Source organism: Archocentrus centrarchus, chromosome 20 (assembly GCF_007364275.1).
Source record: "Archocentrus centrarchus isolate MPI-CPG fArcCen1 chromosome 20, fArcCen1, whole genome shotgun sequence".
Lineage (NCBI taxonomy): Eukaryota > Metazoa > Chordata > Actinopteri > Cichliformes > Cichlidae > Archocentrus > Archocentrus centrarchus.
Window position 1 is genome coordinate 14,584,348 of NC_044365.1, and position 20,723 is coordinate 14,605,070.

A 20,723-nucleotide genomic window follows, 5' to 3' on the forward strand; every position below is an offset into this window, starting at 1 on the left:
TCCACGAGGTTTAGGAGTGTGTTTATGGGAATTTTTGTCCATTCTTCCTGAAGCATATTTGTGAGGTCAGACACTGATGTTGGCTCGCAGTCTCTTTTGGCAATATAGTATAGCTTGAAATTCTGCAATATTGAAAATATTTACACTAATCCAGTGTAGTAAATATTGAGGATAATGTTTGTAGATTTTGTGTTGGCTGAAGGCTGTGTCATTGGGAAAGATTATTCAGCATCAATAGCTTGGAGATATTTTGGTTATTCACAGTCTGATAAATGTTAACACCATGAACCTGTTTCATTATTTAAAATGATAAAACCCACACAGAATTTAAGGTGCAAATGACTGCTGTTTGTGGACAAACAACAAAACACTGCAGCTGTATGCAGTCTGACTGCACAGAGATTTATCACTGATACTGACCTCTTAATTACATTTTTGGACATAGTGCCCCTTTTTAAAATCATGTAGTAGCTTCTCCATAGAGAACCAGGATAATAGACATAAAAAAAAAATATAAAATCACTGTCCATAATCTAAAAAAATATAAAAACCTGGACTACATGTTCCAGCACTTCAGTTTACTCTGTTTAAACCCTTATGTCAGGCAGTCAGTAGGTGGCGCTCTTTACCTGATTGCTCGCTGTTCCTGCTCACTCTAATGTTTCAGTTCTTCTGAACTTCAATATATTCCACAGTGTATTCCATCTACAAGCTAGATTTGTATTGAGGGAACTCCAGTGTTAGGGATGAAAGAGCTTCACATCACTACTAACAGTAATAAAACTGATGAAAATTTTTTGTCAGTTTTTAATATGAAAAATGATCCACAATTTGCATTATAGAAATATTAAACAGAATGTTCCTCTTTTTTTTTTGGCTGCAGCCACATATCAGGAGAAGTTTCTGTGTCTATTAACGAATCCACAAAGAGTTTAGGGAAATTGTTAGATTAGAATCCCAGATATCTCTTTTCCAACTGGTCATAGCACTTTGCTGCTTCCATGTTTGAACCGGAGAGTGTCGGATCACTCCACCTGTCACTGTAGATCTGTCACTCTATGCGCCTTCAGGCATCCATGGAAAAGTAGAATATTCCAGCCAATATGGCTTTGATGCTCTGTGACAATCCGAATCCCATTCCTACTTCTCCTCTTCCATTTTCTGTGGACGGAGGACAAAGTGAAGTACCCAAGAAGTGAAGACCCAAAGTCACAAATGCTTTAGCGATCAGTGCTTTTAAACAGCCTACACCAAAACAAACTCCCCACATCAGACTTTACCTTCAGTTTTCTCAAATTGGCAAAGGCTTTGAGTAGCTTGGGTGTTGGTGGTTTCGCTCCAAACATAGCCAGGCCTTTCGGTTTCTCCTCATTACCTTTAGCAGGTACAGCAGCTTTGGCTTTGACTAGTTTCCTTCACAATCACAAAACACACACACAATCCTTAAGAGGGGGCATGTTTGAATTTCATTTAACTTAAAAATGATATGGAGGGTGGTGTCAATCTTTAAAATCTTAAATATATGAAATAATATTTAAAATAAGTCATTTGTATTACAAAACTGTTCCAGAAGCACCCATGAGTGACTCACCTGCCCTTCCTGGCCAGCACCTTCTGAGACTCTGGGTAGTGGACGAGGATATCAAACAGGTCTTTCTTCTCCAGCACAAAAAGGTTAGCGAAGCCGTGAGCTTTTACATTGGCGGTGCGCCTGTTTCCTCCATCTTTAGCAGACTGTAGTAAACTGTGGTTGGGTACAGACACAGGAAAAGAAACATGTCCATGGAGTCAGTATTACGGCCATAATAATAAATAATAAATAACGTTATAAAGGAGTTAGCAGAGGTGCAACTGGAAGGCACAGATTCAGTTCTATACTTGCGTCCTTCCTGATGCTGCACACTTACCTGATTTCCCCAAACACAGAGCCAGCCTTTAGTGTCACGAACACAATGCTGTTGTCGGGTCCTCCCACCACCTGCACCGCTCCGCTTTTGATGATGTACATCTCTTTACCGATGTCACCCTGCAGGTGAGAGCACGGAGCAGTGACACAGAGGTCAGCGTTACACTCGGATCATAAAAACTTGTTGCTTCATGGTGATTGATGAATTTGTTGCTTGTCAGTTTGCAGCCACATAGCTACAGGTAAACTACACACACACACACACACACACACACACACACACACACACACACACACACACACACACACACACACACACACACACACGGTATACATGCACCAACCTTCTTCACAACGAAGTCTCCGGGTAGATATATGATTGACTTGAGCCTCAGTAACATGTCCACCAACATCTGCTGGTCACAGCCCTGAAGGAGACGGTGTTTTGAGTACCGACATTCACTGAATCACAGCAGCTCTGCTTCGCTTTACTTGGTTGTTAAAATTTACGGCAGCCAGCATAACTTGGATTTTTGAAGATGCTGTAGTCCATTATTCAGATTATGTTGTAAAAACATTTCCGTAGTGCTTTCTATAGAACTAGAGCACAAATAATTTAGCAGGGTCACCTGGAACAATGCAATCTTCTGGAATGTTGCGAGGTTGATGTCCACAGCAATGGCAGTTCTCATCACCAGAGGCATCTTGTCCAGGAGCTCGGACTCATCTGAAGAGGACAGACGGTGAACTCAGATGTAACTTTATTCTATGATCTTCATTTCATGTAGTAACGTGTGTAAGAATATTTCCTGATCTCCACTTAAACTCATCAACTTCTTCTGGCAAGGATGCAATAGAGGGATTAAGTTCTCACCCAGCATTCCCTGAGCTGCCCACGTGTAGTTGTACCAGGTCCGGACTCTGTTCTGGACTAGCTTGGGGATTGTATAGGTGTTCATGTACTCAACACAGCCATCCATTGATGCCCGGAAGTATGTCTGAGCTGCTGTAGCTGCTCCTATGACATCTCTCATCTGAAAGAACGAAAGGCAGATGCAGAAATGTGAAGTGCTGCAGAGAAGTAATTGATTTTAATATGTAGAATATTTTAAAAAGAACTGAATGGAGGTCACATTACAAACTATCCTCCCACCTGTCCGATCAAACTGGAGAACACAAAGACACCAATGAAAAAGTTGGCCATCTGAAAGGAAATCTCAAAGGTGGTTACAGGTTCTGGGAGACCCCCGATGTTGATCAGACTGCGGACTGCATAGTAGTAGCAACGCAGGTACCTGCGGGGGCGGGGGGACAGGACAGAAAAGACACAGGTCATCCATAGCTCCAGACAGCATGTCATAAATCATTAATTTTATTGGGATCAAAAGCAGCGTGTTAGGGATTTATGCTGGGTTTTCCCTTCTGTTGTTTCTTTGAAAGCTGAAGCTACAAGATGCTGAAAGTGTAAACAGGGAGATGGTCCACTAAGAACTTTAAAGAACGGGGTTAACACAAAGATCATAAAAATGTATAAATATAGGGTGGATTTAAAAAATAGTTACAATCATGGATGTCTGAAAACTAGCCATCTTTAACTGAATTTAAAGATGAGTGAGTTAATTCAGCCGGGACTTCTCTGTGACAGCAGTCAGTGTACATACGCTGTGCCGTTCCCATCATACACCCACGTAGTAGTACCAAGACCCTGGTGTACCGAGGCGACGTAGTACGCGCAGGCGTTGAGATGAAGCATGTAGAGCAGGTAGCCTGTGGTGCGGGCAACTCTACCTCAGAAAAAGTGACATAAAAGACGGAAACGGTGAAGCGTCCACGAAGAACGCCAAAAACACAGCAGTGAAAATAACAACAGCGCCATGTGATTCACGAGCAGTTACCTCCAGATGTAAGCTTTGGCCATGACGCTCTCAAGTCGATCGCTGAACTCAAAAAAGGAATCAATCTAGAACGCACAAGGAGACAAAAGTTAGGAGGAACTGAAGAGAAAGTGCAAATCTAGTCTAAATCAGTCTAAAAAAAAAAAAAAAAAAGTTAGCAGCTGCCCGCCTACCCTGATGAAGCGGTTCAGTCGGTATATGGTGGAGAATTCAAAGTACAGGCAGAGAAGGTCGAAGGGGAGGATGCTGAATATATCAGTCTACAAAAGAAAGAATAAAAACATTTCTTAAACTTTTGATTTTGCTGCAATGCATATAGATATCAAAGAAGAACTAAGAGCAGCTGCTTTAGTAAAGGTATAAATTCCACACCATGCCAGCACTTGTAATTTTTGGCCTTCTCTCTTGCTTTTTGTTTTTAATTTTTATTTTTAATTTCATTGTGTGTCAAATACTTTCAGTGGGTAACAGGTCTGGACTGGAGGCAGCCCAGCTCAGTACCTAGACTCATTTATGAAGTCTTGATTTTGTGCATAATGTAGTCTGGCATTGTTTTACTGAAATAAGAATGTAACATAATAGTTTTACATATACAAATGTTATTTTTCAGCTGTTGACCAAAATGGTGCTTAAGGGTAGTACTCAAGTAAATGCATATAGTTACTTTCCACCACTGGGCCCATGTGCTCACCTTAAATCGATGTGATTTCCGATAATGCACCTTAGTCATAGCTCTGTCTTTCTGCAAGCAGCAGAGGCATTAAAGTTAATTACACTGTTACAATTTATCGTATGCATTCAGAATGATTTGTGACTTACAATAATGTCTCCGGCTTTGACAAACTGAAGCCGAGGCTGCCAAACAACGATGTCAATCACGTTTACAATGTCACTAAGGATGTCGAAGAATATCCAGTACTGGTTGGCAGTTTCATTGTGGTAAGGGAAAGCCAGCCTGGCAGAGCAAAACCAGACGTTGTAGTTGTATGCCAACGCTACGACGCTCAGCCAGGAAATATATCGACGATCTGGAGAGTGAATGACAGAAACATTATTCAGGTATTTAAAGGTAAATATAAGAATGTCTCTGAGCCTAGCTGTAACGCTTACCTGTGAAAGGATCAATGGTGCTTCCCAGGATGGCATCCATTTTTTCTTCAACCGGATGGAGGAGGACATCAAAGCAGGAGCAGCTGATTTCTGGGAGGATCCTTTGTTTCTTCTTGGCCTCCTCTGCCAGCCTCTCCTCCTCGGCTTTCTTCTCGGCCTCCAGCCTCTTCTCCTCATCTTTTTTCTTCTTCTCCTCCGCCTTCTTGGCCGCTTCTTCTGCCTTCTTTTTATCTGCTTCTTCCTTTGCTATGCGCTCCTCTTCCTTCAGTTGGTTGTAGTCATCCTTTTTCAGAATAGGTGCTGAAAAGGGAAAAGGAGAGATGTGTCATGCTGTCATGTTTGTTTGCTTTTTATTCTCTAAGAATGTCGCCTTGCGTTTGACCACACTTACTGACGGGCGGTGTGATTTCTGGAGATGTGGCGTAAGGGTCTATGACTTTCTCTTTGAGCACTTCTATGCGCTCTCTTAAACTCTTGACTAAACTTCTGATGGTGTCATCTGTGTAGCGGGAGTAGACAACAGGTGGCGGAGGAACTTCTTCCCTAAAAACAGGAATATAGACATAAGAGAAGAAGACACACAACCCATAGCTCTAGGAATACACCAGGAGAGACAATATCAGCACTTGTCTAAATGTTAAATAGGCATTTATTTTTCTTTACATGATATTCCCTCAACATTCCCTTTAAAGAACATAGTAAATTCTACTGAAGCAACTCCAGCTTGCATGTGAATGCTATCCCAGATCAATCTCAGTCACAAATACCACTATAAGCTCCTAATCTCCTTTCCTTCTTTAGGTGTCACATGCTGCAAGTCACAGTGTGATCACATCCTCTGCATCAAGTATAAAAAGTCTCCAGAGTAAGGGATGCTGCTCTGTGGACATCAGATCTTATTGTTTATATCTATTAGATATACCTACAACTATACCTGTAAACAAGAGGCTCAAGGAGTTTGTGAAAAGGACAGAGCTAAAGGAGGGTCAATTCATTCTTAGTACAGTTGTTTTGTCCCGGCACAGTGCCCGTACAGGGAGAGCGTAACCCAGGTTGTTTTACACAAACGCCTCATATGAAGGCAACTGGCTACTGTAACACACTCCTGATGTTAGTGGTTTCAAAGGAGAACAGCTACAGTTAATTTTGCCCCAATAAATGAACACTGTGGATTTCAAATCTGCTTTAAAACAGTCAATATGCGATTGATTTACATTCAGCTTTAATTCATGGGCTTTAACAGAAGTATTTCATTAATTGTTTAGATATTACAGCCATTGTTTGTACACAGTCCCCATTGTTTTTTTTAAAGAAACTGGACAAATCACATTTTAACAGTTTTTCTTTTTTAATACTTAAGCCCTCTGGATAAGCCAAAAAAAAAAAAAGTCTTTACTTCAATTACTAAATCCTTTAGAGGAGTGCTGTTTAATGTCTGCAATGGACTGCATTAATCAGAGATTTTGATTTTGTGCATCATGTTTGGTACCTGAACACTTGCAGGTTTGAACCTGAAAAGTTGATCATATAAAAAAAAAAAAAAAGTGAAGCTGAATTAGTTTTCTTTATGTCCAGTCTAAAGTAACAGTTGCGAACTTGAACTGTCAGCACTGATACACTATAAGGCCAGACGTTTTCACTCGTCACACTCATCCTTAATCCATAATGTTGGCCCACCCTTTGTGGCTATAACAGCTTCAACTATTCTGGGAAGGCTTTCCACAAGGTTTCGAAGTATGTTTATGGGAATTTTTAACCATTTTTCCAGAAGCACATTTGTGAGGTCAGACACTGATGTTGGATGAGAAGGCCTGGCTCACAGTCTTCGGTCTAATTCATCCCAAAGGTGTTCTGTCAGGTTGAGGTCAGGACTCTGTGCAGGCCAGTCAAGTTCTTCCACACCAAACTTGCTCATCCATGTCTTTATGGACCTGCTTTGTGCACTGATTTGCAGTCATGCAGGAACAGGAAGGGGCCATCCCCAAACTGTTCCCACAAAGTTGGGAGCATGAAATTGTCCAAAATGTCTTGGTATGCTGAAGCATTAATAGTTCCTTTAACTGGAACTAAGGGGCCGAGCCCAACTCCTAAAGAACAACCCCACACCACAATCCCCGATCCACCAAACTTTACACTTGACACACTGCAGTCAGATAAATACGTTCTCCTGGTAACCACCAAACCCAGACTCGTCTATTGGATTGCCAGATGGAAAAGTATGATTCATCACTCCAGAAAACATGTCTCCACTGCTTTAGAGTCCAGTGATAGTGCGCTTTACACGACTGCATCCAACTATTTGAATTTCACATGGTGATGTAAGACTTGGATGCAGCTGCTCAGCCATGGAAACCCATTCCATGAAGCTCTCTACGCACTGTTCTTGAGCTAATCTGAAGGCCACATGAAGTTTGGAGGTCTGTAGTGACTGATTCTGCAGAAAGTTGGTGACCTCTGCAATCGCTTCCACTTTGTTATAATGCCACTAACAGTTGACTGTGGAATATTTAGTAGCGAGGAAATTTCACGACTGGACTTGTTGAACAGGTGGCATCCTATCACGGTACCACACTGGAACTCACTGAGCTCCTGAGAGCGACCCATTCTTTCACACATGTTTGTAGAAGCAGTCTGTATGCCTAGGTGCTTGGTTTTATACACCTGTGGCCATGGAAGTGATTCCATGATTTGGATGGGTGAATGAATACTTCTGGCAGTATAGTGTATATCCATCCATCACATATATCTGCTTAACCTCCGCCGAAACTCAAGGTGAGATGAGAAGTACAAACATGATGAATTCTTACCCTTCAACCCCCTCTGGATTATCAGCAGCAGGAGCAGCAGTGGTTGGAGCAGGAGCAGGAGCAGGAACAGCTGGTGCTTGCACAGGTACTGGAGCTGGAGGAGAGAGGAAAAACATCGTACTCTTATATAACATAAGTCTTTAGTCTTGCATTTCTATGAAAGTTAGGGAACCTCTACAGACTTTATTCTGTTAAAATAAAATCACATATACATTTTTTTTTAATTCAAATGCAGCAAACAGCAGTGCATTCAACCTTATGTTCTTATATATACTGGGGGCTGCTGCTCTTATTTAAAACCACCGGTACTGGAGCCAAAGCTCACTGCAGTGTGAAGGAAGGCCATTTCTTATTTCTCACTTTACTGCAGTATTTCTAGTTTATACATGAACATTGTGAACCTGCTGACTGTAACACGGGATCAGCTCGCTGCCTTCTGCCTCATGCCAGATGACATAATTCCCTTTGTCTGTGATTCACAGAGAAACCGAGAGCAGGTGGACAGACTAACAATCCACTTTAAGCCACATTTGATGAAACCTACAGCAAGGTCAGAGAGTATGACAAATAACAGAATGAACCAATGTCTGTGGAAGAAAGTATCTACTGACAAAAAAAAGCAAAATTTCCTAAACCTTTGTCTCCAAATCACGTAATTATCAGAATAATGAAATGAAATGGCGTTTGGATCTCAGATTAAATTAAAGAAGCATCTCACCTATTTTTGGCTCTTCTTTTTTAGTCTCTTCCTCTTTCTTTTGTTCCTTCTTCTCCTCCTCCTCTTTCTTTTCATCTGCTTTCTTTTCCTCTTCTTTCTTTTCGTCTTCTGTCTTCTCCTCCTCTTTCTTTGGCTGATCCTCTTTGTCTTCCTTCTTTTCAAGTGGCTTGTCCTGCTGTAAATGAAAAACACCTGTAAATTAAAAACAGCCTACTGTTTGAGGAAACAGTGACAGCTCTTGTCAACATTAGCGTCAAGCTACCTCAGAGACTTTCACCTCCTGTTGTGTTTCTTAATACAACTCAGTTTGACAAGCTTAAAGAAGACAATGAACCTGATTAATGTAATGTTTAATTTAAGTGGCTGACTCACTGGATTAGAGCAATGTTTCTCAAATTAAAAAAAAAAAAAGGGCACTATAAGGTCTTACCTGAGCTGGTGGAGCTGGTGGAGCTGGAGCAGAAGCTGGAGCAGCAGCTCGGGCAGGATGAGGCTCAGGAGCCCCGATCAGCTTCTGTAACCTGCTGAACATGGCGAGAAAGAAAACAGACTGGCCCGTCCACTTCTCCTCCTGTAAGCTTCTTGTTTACATATGAGGTCTTTTAAAGAATGCCCGAATTACTTGCTGTGAAATCTTCTCACACCTGAACAGCAGACTGAGGAAATTAAAATTCTTGGAATCAGTAATTCCCTCTAGGCACTCCCCTTTCTCCAGGAGCCAACAACAGCTCAGCTAGCTGAGCTGCCAATCACTGCCAGGAAAATAATGGCTTTCCTGCAGTTTTAACCACAGCCCCTAACATTTTTAAATATGTTAGCAAATTAATAAAAATAATTACAAATAAACCCGGTCTTGGCCTGTCATAGCAGGGATAGGCTTCAGTCTTCCCATGATCCTGAACAGGTTAGGAAAATGTATGGATCAAATTTGTTTTAAATAATTGTCTTCAATTCATTTTTATTTACAGAGCACCAAATCACAACAAACAGCTGCCTCAAGGTGCTTTATAAATAAAGAAAGGATAGCTTCACCTTTATGCTAGAAATAGTCCAATCTATTTCTGAACATCCTGTATCCTGGGATAACATTAAATACACGGGAGTAACCATCGGCCATATGTGATGAAAGTAGCTGGTTTATTTTAGTCCCATCTGGCTGAGGAGTTCACAAAAGCAGAGACAGCCTGGTTAATCAGCCCTCTTAATGTCACTGTCTGGCAGGTAAGGATTAATCTGGATCTGAACTGCAGCTCTCACTCACAAACACAAAGCCAACAGAGCACTACAGAAGCATAAGCTGATTGCAGTTAAAACCTACTTATTTATTTATTAAAGCATATATAGACAGAGACAAAACCAGTCAAATAATATAACCTGTCACAAGGTGCTTTATAAATAATTTTCACAATATTTCACATTGACTGATAATCTCTGGTAGGCTTCCACACACACTGAACAGTGGAAAAAAAATAACAAAATGAGCTTATAAGTATGGAAGCTTGTTTCTGCCACTGAAAAAAAATAAATAAATTTTTTTGCTATCCATAACTCAAAATTTCGAGAAAATAAGTCAAAATTTTACATTAATGAGTCGAATTTTTGAGTTAACTGCGAATCACGAAGCTCCGTGAAAGAGCTCATTACATTGTTACCTGGAAACAGATGACGCCAACGCACGCGCACTCAGTTAGCTAGCAGTGTACGGCAAACGTAAAGAAATTGTCATTATGTTTTTGACCTGCATGAAAGGTATGGAATCAAGGGTTTCATGTTGAACAGCTGATACCTTCAGCCTCTTACTTCAGGGCAACAAGGAAATGACGTACTTTCATGGAGATTCGTGATCGGCAGAGCTAACTCGAAATTTTGAGTTATTTTTTTCGAAATATTGAGATACTTGAAATTTTGAATTATGAATGGGAATGCTTTTTTCTTTTTGGTGTTGGAAACAAGCTTCCATATATATATATGATTATATTGTAAAAAAAAAAAAAATGATACAAATGAAGTATATACACAGCAGTGTCCACTAGGGGCAGTAGTTGGGGTTCATAGACAGTCTCGGCCTATCAGTGGCCAGGATGACTTCATCGCACAGAGCAATAAAGGTATTGTTTGAAATGTGTTTTCAAGTGAAATTAGTATATTTCCATGAGAGAAACATTTTCTTGGCTGCAAATAAAACTGTACATTTACTCCAAAAAAAGGAGTTTTTATATATTTATATATAAATTGCTCTCCATGCTCCTTATTGCTCAGCACTGGCAGTCTGGGGGGAGAAAAAAAAAGAACACAAATACAGATTGATAATCAGCACAGTGATTTTTTTTTTTCCTGTAATAACCACTTGGAATTCATTTGGAGAAAACAGTGTAGGTACCTTCACTTTGTGAATAATTTTTCTGTTAAGGGTCCCTCCGAAAGCGCGCAGCAGTTTGGGCGTGGGTGGTTTGTGTCCAAACAGTGCCAGTCCTTTTTTCTTCTCCTCTTCAACCTTTGCTGCTGCTGGCCCCTTGGCCTTCATCAATTTCCTGTACACACACAAACCAAAATATTATTACTATGAGAAAATTCAACAAATATCCAGTGATGTTCTAAAACATATATTGCAAAACTGGTTCTGGAAAACAAGACAACAACAAACAAAAATACTGACACTGGTCACTAATTCATAGTGGTAAATGATCCGACACTGCATGCCTGTGAGGGGTTACTTTCACAGAAGAATTCAGATTAATTGCTGAATCAATGGCACAAACCTTTCCTAGCCCAAATGTGGCAAAAGAGGCCTAAATGATGAAAACCACCATCATAGATGGGATTCAGTTCTGCTGCTGGAATCAAGTGTTTTCCCGCCTCCATGCATGCCATTTCTCATTTAAACCAAAAAGTTTTATTTTTGTCTTTACTCCACAAAACCTCAGCAAAAGAAATAGCCCACACTCAATCTTTAGTTCTTTTAGGAGAGCAGACGGAGACCTTCCTGTTTAAACCCTGCCACGCACACCACTGTCATTTAGTGTTGTCCTGAATTCATGAACATGAATATTAGTAAGAGAGAACTCTTTGTTGATAATAAAACAGGTCCACCCACTAACACGGGACTGCCTTCCCTTCATTTGTAATTTTAACTTAACCACCATTAATCTTAGAGGTTCATATACTTCCCCCTCACGGATCATTGGTTTAAATGAATTTGTCAAATGAATTCTCTTTATCTATTTATGTGACTTTCGGGGGTTTTATTCATGCTGACCACCCACAGCTACTTTGATGACAGCAGCAAGTGTTAATAAAGAGCTGCTGACTAACCTGCCCTTCCTGGCCAGCACTTTCTGAGACTCGGGGTAGTGAACCAGAATGTCAAACAGGTCTTTCTTCTCCAGGACAAAGAGGTTAGCGAAGCCGTATGCTTTGACATTAGCGGTCCGCCTGTTCCCTCCATCTTTGGAAGACTGCAAGAGACTAAGAAGCAAAAAGCAAACATGTTCTTTTTGAATATTTCCTGATGTTCTCTGTGTGTAAGTTACCTGCTTATCCTGTGATTAAAAGCACAAAAGTACTGTGGTGATTAATCACCTCTGATCTTTATTAATTAAAAGCACATACTTTTTTTTGGGGGGGGGGGGGGGGGGGTGAACTCACCTGATTTCACCAAACACACAACCAGCTTTCAGTGTCACAAACACAATGCTGTTGTCGGGTCCTCCCACCACCTGCACCGCTCCACCTTTGATGATGTACATCTCTTTACCGATATCACCCTGCAAAGATGTAAAATTACCGAAGGGATTTTATTATTGAGCGTATGCGGGACATTTTCGGTTTAAAAGAAGCCCGTGGTGTTCGGGGAGGGTGTGTGTAATATTCTGAGATACACCGAATTTCTGAGATTAAAGCCATAAATTTACACCCACAAGAGCTCTGATATTAAAGTTGTAAATTTTGGAGAAAAATGGTACAAACCTACTAAAAAAATATTAAATATTTTATCAGATTATAAAGTCATGCATTTTTCTTTTACAAATTTAAAAGATAAAAAATCTAATATTCTCTGAGAATTTCGAGTATCATAATTATAAATTTGTGGATAGTTTTCTGACAATTTAGGAAAAAAAACAGATTACGCAGAAGGACGTGCACCTGCAGCAGATGCAGCAAATGTTGTCATGTCAACAAAAGAAGTGTGCTGTATTCCTCTGAAATTCAGCTGAGGGCAATGTCTCATCACAGTCTGCATGCTTGTCATGATATGGTGACTCAGCAATAGTTCATCGACTTCAGGCAATGTAAAAACAAATAAATAAAGGTTTATCTTCCCCAGCGCAAAAAAAATAAATAGAATTATATAAAATATATGTAATTAGCTATCATAGAAGGATCACACACTTAAAAAAAAAAAAAGATTGAACTGTGGTGTAAGAATTAACGCACCTTCTTCACAACAAAGTCTCCGGGTAGATAAATGATTGACTTGAGCCTCAGCAACATGTCCACTAACATCTGCTGGTCACAGCCCTGTGGAAACACATTTAACCGTCCAGTCTCCCTGTAACTGTGTGGGGAATTTTTTTTTTTTATTTTTTGAGGTGCCCGCACCTTGAACAGATCGATCTTCTGGAAGGTCGCCAGGTTGATGTCCACAGCAATGGCTGTTCTCATCACCAGAGGCATCTTATCCAGCAGCTCGGACTCATCTGAAAACATCAAGATGAAAATTAAGAGGCCAATTTTTTTTTTTTTACAGCTGGCAAAATAGTTGCAAAAATACTGTAAGAGTGCTTTCATATAATTTGAACCTTTCTGACAAACTCTTAAATGCTGAAATGAAGATTTTATCAAGTGTCTACTGACCCAGCATGCCCTGAGCATCCCAGGTGTAGGTGTACCAAGTGCGGACTCTGTTCTGCACCATATATGGGATGTTGTTGGTCACCATGTAGGCCACAGTGTTGTCCATGGAGGAACGGAAGTAAGTCTGTCCTGCTGTAGCTGCACCAATGACATCTCTCATCTGAGACATTGTGATGATGAGAATTAATCCTAACAGCTCACTTTGACAGCAGAATGAACAAGCTTTTGTTGAGTTTTTGACAGTCAAGACTTCAAAGGGAACCAATGAAACAGTACAGACTGAGTGATGGATAATGGGGTGTTTGCTTGTATCATGACTACTTGGTCTCAGTATCTTTTCTAACAGGGGACGACAGGTTTATTCAACTAGCTACATAAACGGGACACGTGGGAAAATGCGACTAATACTACTTTAAAGATGCTAATTTCAGGATTTTCATCAGGACTCCGGATGAAGTGAGGATGCTGGGACTGTGATTCATGCTAGGATCAGGATGGTGTCTATGTTACCTGTCCAATCAAACTGGAGAACACAAAGACGCCCAAGAAAAAGTTTGACAACTGAAAGGTAATCTCAAAGACGGTTTCGGGTTCATTAAGACCGCCGATGTTGATCAGACTGCGGACGGCAAAATAGTAACATCGCAGGTACCTGTGGAGAGGTTGAGGGGGTGTCAGAGGGGGAGTCATAAACTATCCTAGATGTTTTGGGGGAGTGTGTGGAAGAAGTGGTGTTTGTGTGTGTCTGTGTTTTTTTTATTTTATTTTTTTATAAAATGGCAGATGTGAGTTCTGGGCATGTTTTGAGATTCCCTTGATGTCTTGCTGCAATTCTTTAAAAAAACAAAAACAAAAGTTGCTGCAGTTGCTTCAGTTTCTCAAAAAAAAAAAAAAAGCACAAATGCTACAAGAAAGAAACTACCTGGCTAAGAATGATGGACATAAAGAACGCCCCAAAAAGGTAGTTGGTCATCTGAAAGATGAGTCCAAACATGGTATCTGGAGCTGGCAACTCGGCGATCAGTAGCAGGGACTTCTCGGCATAGAAGAAGCAGCTGAGGTAACTGCAGCAGCAGCAAAGATGGGACAGATGTCAAATTTGGGATTTGGATTGGATGCTTTGTGAACTGGAACTCAGAACTCTGTCACTGTGCAATAAACAGTGGAATTACTCAAAAGGCTCAGTGCTGTCTCATGCAGCCATACCATACATGCATATTGCCAGAGTGTATGTATTTCTGAGACATGTAAAATGAAGCCAAACTAACATTTTTATGTGTTCTCCTGTAACCAAATGGTATTTGGAAATGGGACAAGATCTGTTCACTAAGGTGTATAGAAGTCCTTTACTTACGCGCTGCCTAAGCCGGAGTAGACCCATTTGGTTTTACCAATGCCCTGATATTCTGAGGCCACATAGTAGAAGCAGGCATTAAGGTGGAGCATGAAGAGCAGATAACCAATGGTGCGAATCACTCTAAAAGTGAGGTAAAGACAGAGTTATTATTATGGTTACTTCCATGGGATAAAGGCTCCTTTCCTAAATCATAAATCATTTACTGCGTACACTAACATCATTTCTGAATTTATCGCATGTGTTTTACCTCCAGATGTAAGCCTTGGCCATGATGCTTTCCAGACGATCACTGAACTCAAAAAATGTATCTATCTTGAAAATAAGTGAGGAATTGTGAGCCAGGCGGGAGCCAAAGTCCATTTAAAAGGTTTTGATTATTGACTAATTAATCTGAACAGCACTAAAGTATATTTACCTTCACTAGACGATTGAGTCTGCAAGCAGAACTGAATCCAAACTGGATGTACAACAAGTCAAACGGCAAGATGGACACCACATCAGCCTGTGAAAGAGGGGCAGTTGTAAGGTTGCTGACATCAGTTAACGCTTCACTTCAAAGCTCAAGGAATTTAAGCGAGCATACCAGGAATCTCTCTGAATCTCTGTAGTACTTCTTAGTCATCGCTCTGTCTTTCTGCAAAGGAATAAAAGTCACTTTATCATTGAGGTCAGGCTCACTCTCTGTCACTAGTCAGGATCATTTCACACTTACAACAATGTCTCCTCCTTTGACAAACTGTTTGCGGGACTGGAAAATTATGGAGTCTGCCAGGTAGATGATATCAGCCAACACATCCAGGGTGAACCAGTAAGGGATGGAAGTCTCAGTGTGGTACGGGAAGCACAGGCGGGCCGTGATGAACCAGGTGTTGTAGTTAAAGGCCACGGTCACCAAGCTTAGCCACGCAATGTAGCGACGATCTGTGAAAGGGTCTATGGTTTGCCCCAACACCGAGTCCATCCGGTCCTCCAATGGCTTCAACATGATGTCCACCGCTGACCACAAAGCCTCGGATAACCTGGTTTTTATACTCTTCTTCTCCTCCTGCTGCTTGGCCTCTGTTGCCTTTTGCTCTGCTTTCTTTTGCTCATCCTCCTTTTTTTTCTTTTCCTGCTCCTCTTTTTTCTTCTTGTCAGCCTCTTCCTTCTTTATCCGCGCCTCCTCCGCCTGCCTTTTCCTTTCCTCTATGAGTCTGTTGTAGTCGTCTTTGCGTAGCAGCGGCGCTGAAAGGATAAAGTGTCCGAGTGAGCTAAAACATTTGAGCCACAATAAAATTTCCAGAATTTGTTTCCTTACTGTCCAACGAGGTGTCAGTAACATCCGCAGACATCACACATGAACCCATTACAAAACAGCTGAAGCAAAGCTGCAGCACTGAAGGATTTTGTGTTGGTACTCACTGACAGGAGGGGTTATCTCAGGGGATGAAGCATACTGATCAATCACTTTCTCCTTGAAGATTTGCTTTCTTTCTCTCATCTGTTTGATTATGGCTCTGAGGTGCTCATCTGAGTACTTGTTGATGACTATGGGGGGAGGTGGTGGAGGGTCTCCCTCCGGTCTGAGAAAGTGAAGGTAACAAAGTCATGCTGGTTACTGGCTGTGAGTGAGCTTCTGAGAGAGATCTGGGCAAGAGGGCAGCGGAAATTTCCACAAATATAATATGAGATATTTTAAGTGGCCAAAAAGGACTGGATTGTTTATAATGTAGAACAAAAAGTAGGTTTAACAATACGCAGTCACATAGATACTTGTAAAACAGGTCATTTCTGTAACTGAATACAGTTCCTTTGTAAATCCTCTTGACTACAGCCTATTTACCAATATGAGCAAAGGTTTTAGACATTAAAAAACACACAGAAACATCAACAATCACCTTTTCACTTTAAATTATGTAGTTTTACTATGTCTATGCCTAACACCCTTCCTAATCCAGCATTTATGGCTGCCTGAAACTAAGACTCTGGAACTGTACTTTAGTCTGCATTGAGAGGAACCAACAAAAAAGCCACCCGTGTTCACTTCTTATCTTGGTCATGTGTCTTGCAAGTTAAGCCAAAAGCCTGTAGCTAGGGTCACAAAACATTTGGAATTTCATTCATCCATGGTTTTATCACATAACACAGATATCTGCAGGCAGCCACTGGCTCACTGCAGGGCCACATGGATGGAGTCCAGCTTCACCTGTTTGTGGTTCAAGTTAGGACACTTTGGGTCAGGGAGAAGGGATCTAGAGATCAGGCCATACTAGGGTCAGCCTTCGGGCAGAGCAGTAAGGATGATGGATGCTCACCCCCTAGTGGATAAAATTCTGTAATACGTTTGACAGAACGATAAGCCGTGTTCAAAGTGAAGCATTCAATATGCTCAGATCAAGACCTGCAATTAAATTAAAGTCAATAAATTTTCACAAGTGAAAGAAAGTGAAGCTGCCACTCAAAGATGATTGAGAAGCGTCTGTCCTTTGGTTAAAACCCCGGCTGAGCCAACACTGGGTCGCAGTTCTGGTAGGAAGCCTTCGCAGGCTTAATTAACCCTGAAGGCTGCAGCATTTCATCTCACTAATATGGCTCATAGAAGCAGAAGGACACATGCTAGCTTGGCAAAGTGCAGGACACAGGCTGGACCTGGCAGTGGTTTGCATGAGAAGAGCACAAAATAAATCACACACTTCTGTGATTTTTGTGACGCACTGGCAGCAAAAAAAACAAACAAAAAAAAACGAGTGAGTTTGATGATGTGGTGAAAACAGCACTCGGGTCATCCCAGTGGAGCGCTGCTGTAGAGGACCTTACAGTGCCTCAGATCCCCTTTGAGCTTTGACACTATTTATTCCACACATCGCTTAAGCTGCTGGCTGACCCCCCTGGCCTGCCCTCCATCTGGAGCCTCCAGCTCTTTCCACCATCGTCGTGTCAGACACTGATGAAACATTTGCCTCTCGTCTCTCTTATTGAAATCTAACCTGTGTTTAAAACTGGGAGGATCAACTGCTACTGTCTCTACCCGTCGCCGTCATGATGTTTATTGAGGGGCCAGAAACAGTTCTGGTGAGCTTCTTAAAACGAAAGAGCTGAAAATCTTTTAATCCACTTTCAGGCCATCCCTCTTTTAATATGCATGTTGCACCAGCAGGTAAAGATCTCACATCTCCGATGGCTCTTCTCCCTCTCTCTCCACCCTCTTGCCAGGGAATCCAATTAATTAGTGTCCATTGGGTGATTACTTTGATACCGGTTTGTGGTGTCACTTGGCAGGTGTGTGTTTGTTGTGAGCTAAAGTGGTGTTTGGAGGTTGGGCTGATAAGGACAGATAGAGTGTAACTACTCTCTTTAAATGTTTATGGCTATTGGTGCACCACCCTTCCAATCAAATGTGCCTGAAAAAATTAGGTAGAAAAAAACACTACCACAAGTGCAGGTCTTACCTCTCAGCTCCAGCTTGATCAGGGTTTGATGGAGCTGCTGTAGGAACTGCAGCCGGAGCCGGGGTTGGGGCTGGGGCCGAGGCCGGAGCAGGGGTTGGGGCTGGGGCTGGAGCCGGGGTTGGTGCCGGGGCCGGAGCTGCTGATGGTGCTGGTGCTGGTTCTGGGGCAGGTGCAGGTGCAGGTGATGGAGCTGATTCTGAGAAAGGGGAAAAATCAGAATTTTATTTTGGCTTTTCTTCAGCTCATTAAGAGTAGAATAAAGCATGTTTTACCCTGTCCAGCTATTTCTTTTTTTAATGCTTGTTTTCCTGTTCAGCATTTTAAAACATCTTTATAAAGTGCTGCAGAAATCACATAATTAGAAATATTACAGCACTGTTTTAGTTTATTATATATTTTTTAAATGCTCTCAATTTTACTGATGTATTCTTAGTGTTCTAGGGCTTATTCTGACCTTCTAAGATTTTACAGTTATGACAGTTTGTATTCTTCAATTTATTAGTTTCAGTTGATAATTTTCATATCATTATTAAGGCCTGAGCACGAAATGTGCGAAGGCCCTATTGTAATTGCTCCGTTTATTATTTGTTTTTGTTTTTTTTACTACGCTTCAGTCTGTCTTATAACCGCTCGTCATTCATCTGTGAAGCAGATAAAATGCAAGTTTTCCATCCTTTTTTTGGAATCTTTGCTGCACTGGTTACATGAAACCATTTTAATAGGTTCATCATCTATTAAAAACACGTGTAGCATCTGTAAAAGAGAGAGACAAGATGCTGAATATGAGAGTTAGAGGATTGATCAGGAGTTGACCGTGTTTCTGTCTGGCTTTCAGACACATTAGGCAACAGTACGGTCAGCAGAATGAGGTAATAGAACCTGGATGGATGCTGGAGACAAACCTGATGTTATTCACTCTGACTCCAATAGGCTGCCCCAACTTTTAGCAACACAATCAGTGAAATTCAATTTCTTCTTGAGCTCAGCAGTCGAGGAAACTCAGCTAAAATGGAAACAGTCAGCAGGGCGCGAGAAAAGTTTTCCAGAGTTGAACGTTTCATATTCAGCATTTGTCAAAAAGCTTTTTTGACTGTGTGCACTTAGTGACTATGATGAGTTTTTTTCTGTATATAGACTTGCTTGCTTGTGTTTGAGGCTTCTAAATACTCTACAGCTTTATACAAATAATAAGAATGAACATAAAAATGCTCTGAGACTGACTGCACACCCTGGTGAGTAAATAAGTGTTGAGGTATTTCAGTAGCAACAAATTTAGACTTAAAGTAACTTATAACAAAGTAAAAATGTATTTGTTGCATTAGTAAGCCTGTGAAATTTATTTCCCTTGTAATTAAATAGCTAATGCATACATTCTCAAGTTTCCAGAGTATTAATATTCAGTCTTGTTTTAACCTCTCAGGATGGGACATAAAGGATCACACAGTAAATGTGTCTTACCCTGTGGTTTGTCCACTTGCTTGTCTTCATTCTCCTTCTCAGCCGGCTTCTCCTCCTGCACGACAAATCAACCTTCTTTTTTTTTTTTTTTCCCCACAGAATCTGATGCTTGGCTCCATTAGTCAAACTGCAGCCATTAGAGTGACATTTTAATTTCAAGGGCATTTTTAAAGAATGGAGAATTCACTGTTTGACAAACGACTCTCTCCTCTGATAGACACTTTTAAAAACGGGCTGCGTTCATGATGAAACGAATTTCAAAGTGCCCGTTGGGTAATGAGTGATTTCAATGAGGTCTGTGTAGTGAAACTATTTTATTTTATTTATTTTTGCTGCCAGGAGTGCTGAGCAACTGAATGGATGAAGGGACACATACGAAGCCACTGCTCTGGTCTGTAACCAGTTACTGACTGAAGAAGTAAAAAACTGCTACAATTTCTAAAGAACACCTGTACTTAGACTATTAACTGAATATACAGGCCAAACACCTACCTTGGCTGGAGGTGGAGGTGGTGCTGGAGTTGGAGCTGGAGCTGGATCAGGGGCTTTACTACTGGTCCCAGAGCCCTCTGGCACCTGTGGGCCACTGAAGAGGCCCTTCAACTTAGCAAACATGTCTAAAAACTTAAAGGTGCATCAGCTGTATCGTTTGCTGCTTGTATGAGGAGAGTGTGGCGAGATGTGGGGAGCAAACCGATCCCTCACCTAGCTTAACCCTCTTTTTACTCCGCCTACCTTTTCTTCTCCACCTGTTTTAATGCAAGGTGTCCTCATAACCAAATTGGCCTTAATTGCATTACTGTGTTTAGCAGGACTAATACCCTTGCACAGAGCATAGCCCCCACCATCAGCAGTGACATGTAAACCCATCCCTCAATTGGCTTATAGGTGACCACTAAAGCAGGGAGGGCTGCTTAAACAGCATGCATGAGTGTGAATCTGTGGCCAGCACACTACTATTGCCCTGACTGTGAGTGAAACACTGTCAAGTCATGAGACGCTGTTTTTTTAAAATTTGGTACAGGCTTCACCTTTTTTTCTTTTGGGTGGGTGGTGCATTGAATGTATCACTGTAAAAAGATAGTGGTTAGTGGTTTTGAATGAAACACCTACTCACTGTGGGGTTAAACGTGGGACTGTGTCACCAAACAAAGCACCTGTCAGATGTTGTCAGCCCTCTTCTGGTTTAA

At 41.3% G+C, this 20,723-nt stretch overlaps 2 protein-coding genes across 2 annotated transcripts; both read right to left on the bottom strand.

Moving 5' to 3' along the window:
• Window positions 1–805: 805 nt before the first annotated feature.
• Window positions 806–9,021, bottom strand: cngb3.1 (cyclic nucleotide gated channel subunit beta 3, tandem duplicate 1). The gene is made up of 18 exons (XM_030757205.1): window positions 8,867–9,021; window positions 8,437–8,611; window positions 7,719–7,812; window positions 5,303–5,454; window positions 4,912–5,211; window positions 4,621–4,829; window positions 4,493–4,543; window positions 3,975–4,061; window positions 3,802–3,866; window positions 3,568–3,690; window positions 3,060–3,201; window positions 2,781–2,940; window positions 2,536–2,633; window positions 2,251–2,334; window positions 1,908–2,026; window positions 1,592–1,744; window positions 1,281–1,413; window positions 806–1,161 (listed from the first exon to the last, which is right to left on the bottom strand). Exons 1-18 carry the CDS (start codon window positions 8,966–8,968, stop codon window positions 1,141–1,143), a joined length of 2,268 nt encoding a protein of 755 aa, XP_030613065.1. The 5' UTR covers window positions 8,969–9,021; the 3' UTR covers window positions 806–1,140.
• Window positions 9,022–9,660: 639 nt separating this feature from the next.
• Window positions 9,661–20,294, bottom strand: LOC115799427 (cyclic nucleotide-gated cation channel beta-3-like). The gene is made up of 17 exons (XM_030756588.1): window positions 20,026–20,294; window positions 19,534–19,588; window positions 18,076–18,271; window positions 16,049–16,209; window positions 15,360–15,871; window positions 15,231–15,281; window positions 15,063–15,149; window positions 14,895–14,959; window positions 14,645–14,767; window positions 13,801–13,942; window positions 13,291–13,450; window positions 13,036–13,133; window positions 12,871–12,954; window positions 12,082–12,200; window positions 11,749–11,901; window positions 10,817–10,967; window positions 9,661–10,705 (listed from the first exon to the last, which is right to left on the bottom strand). Exons 1-17 carry the CDS (start codon window positions 20,146–20,148, stop codon window positions 10,685–10,687), a joined length of 2,301 nt encoding a protein of 766 aa, XP_030612448.1. The 5' UTR covers window positions 20,149–20,294; the 3' UTR covers window positions 9,661–10,684.
• Between the last annotated feature and the right edge of the window lie 429 nt (window positions 20,295–20,723).

Excerpts from the sequence above, each read along its gene's own strand:
- cngb3.1 (XM_030757205.1), bottom strand. The coding sequence starts at position 8,968 with ATGTTCAGCAGGTTACAGAAGCTGATCGGGGCTCCTGAGCCTCATCCT. Across the intron at positions 4,062-4,492 it reads GGAAATCACATCGATTTAAG|ACTGATATATTCAGCATCCT; the intron begins GTGAGCACATGG and ends TTTCTTTTGTAG. Across the intron at positions 1,162-1,280 it reads CCAATTTGAGAAAACTGAAG|AAAATGGAAGAGGAGAAGTA; the intron begins GTAAAGTCTGAT and ends CTCCGTCCACAG.
- LOC115799427 (XM_030756588.1), bottom strand. The coding sequence starts at position 20,148 with ATGTTTGCTAAGTTGAAGGGCCTCTTCAGTGGCCCACAGGTGCCAGAG. Across the intron at positions 15,282-15,359 it reads TCAAAGGAGGAGACATTGTT|AAAGACAGAGCGATGACTAA; the intron begins GTAAGTGTGAAA and ends ATTCCTTTGCAG. Across the intron at positions 10,706-10,816 it reads AAATTATTCACAAAGTGAAG|ACTGCCAGTGCTGAGCAATA; the intron begins GTACCTACACTG and ends TTCTCCCCCCAG.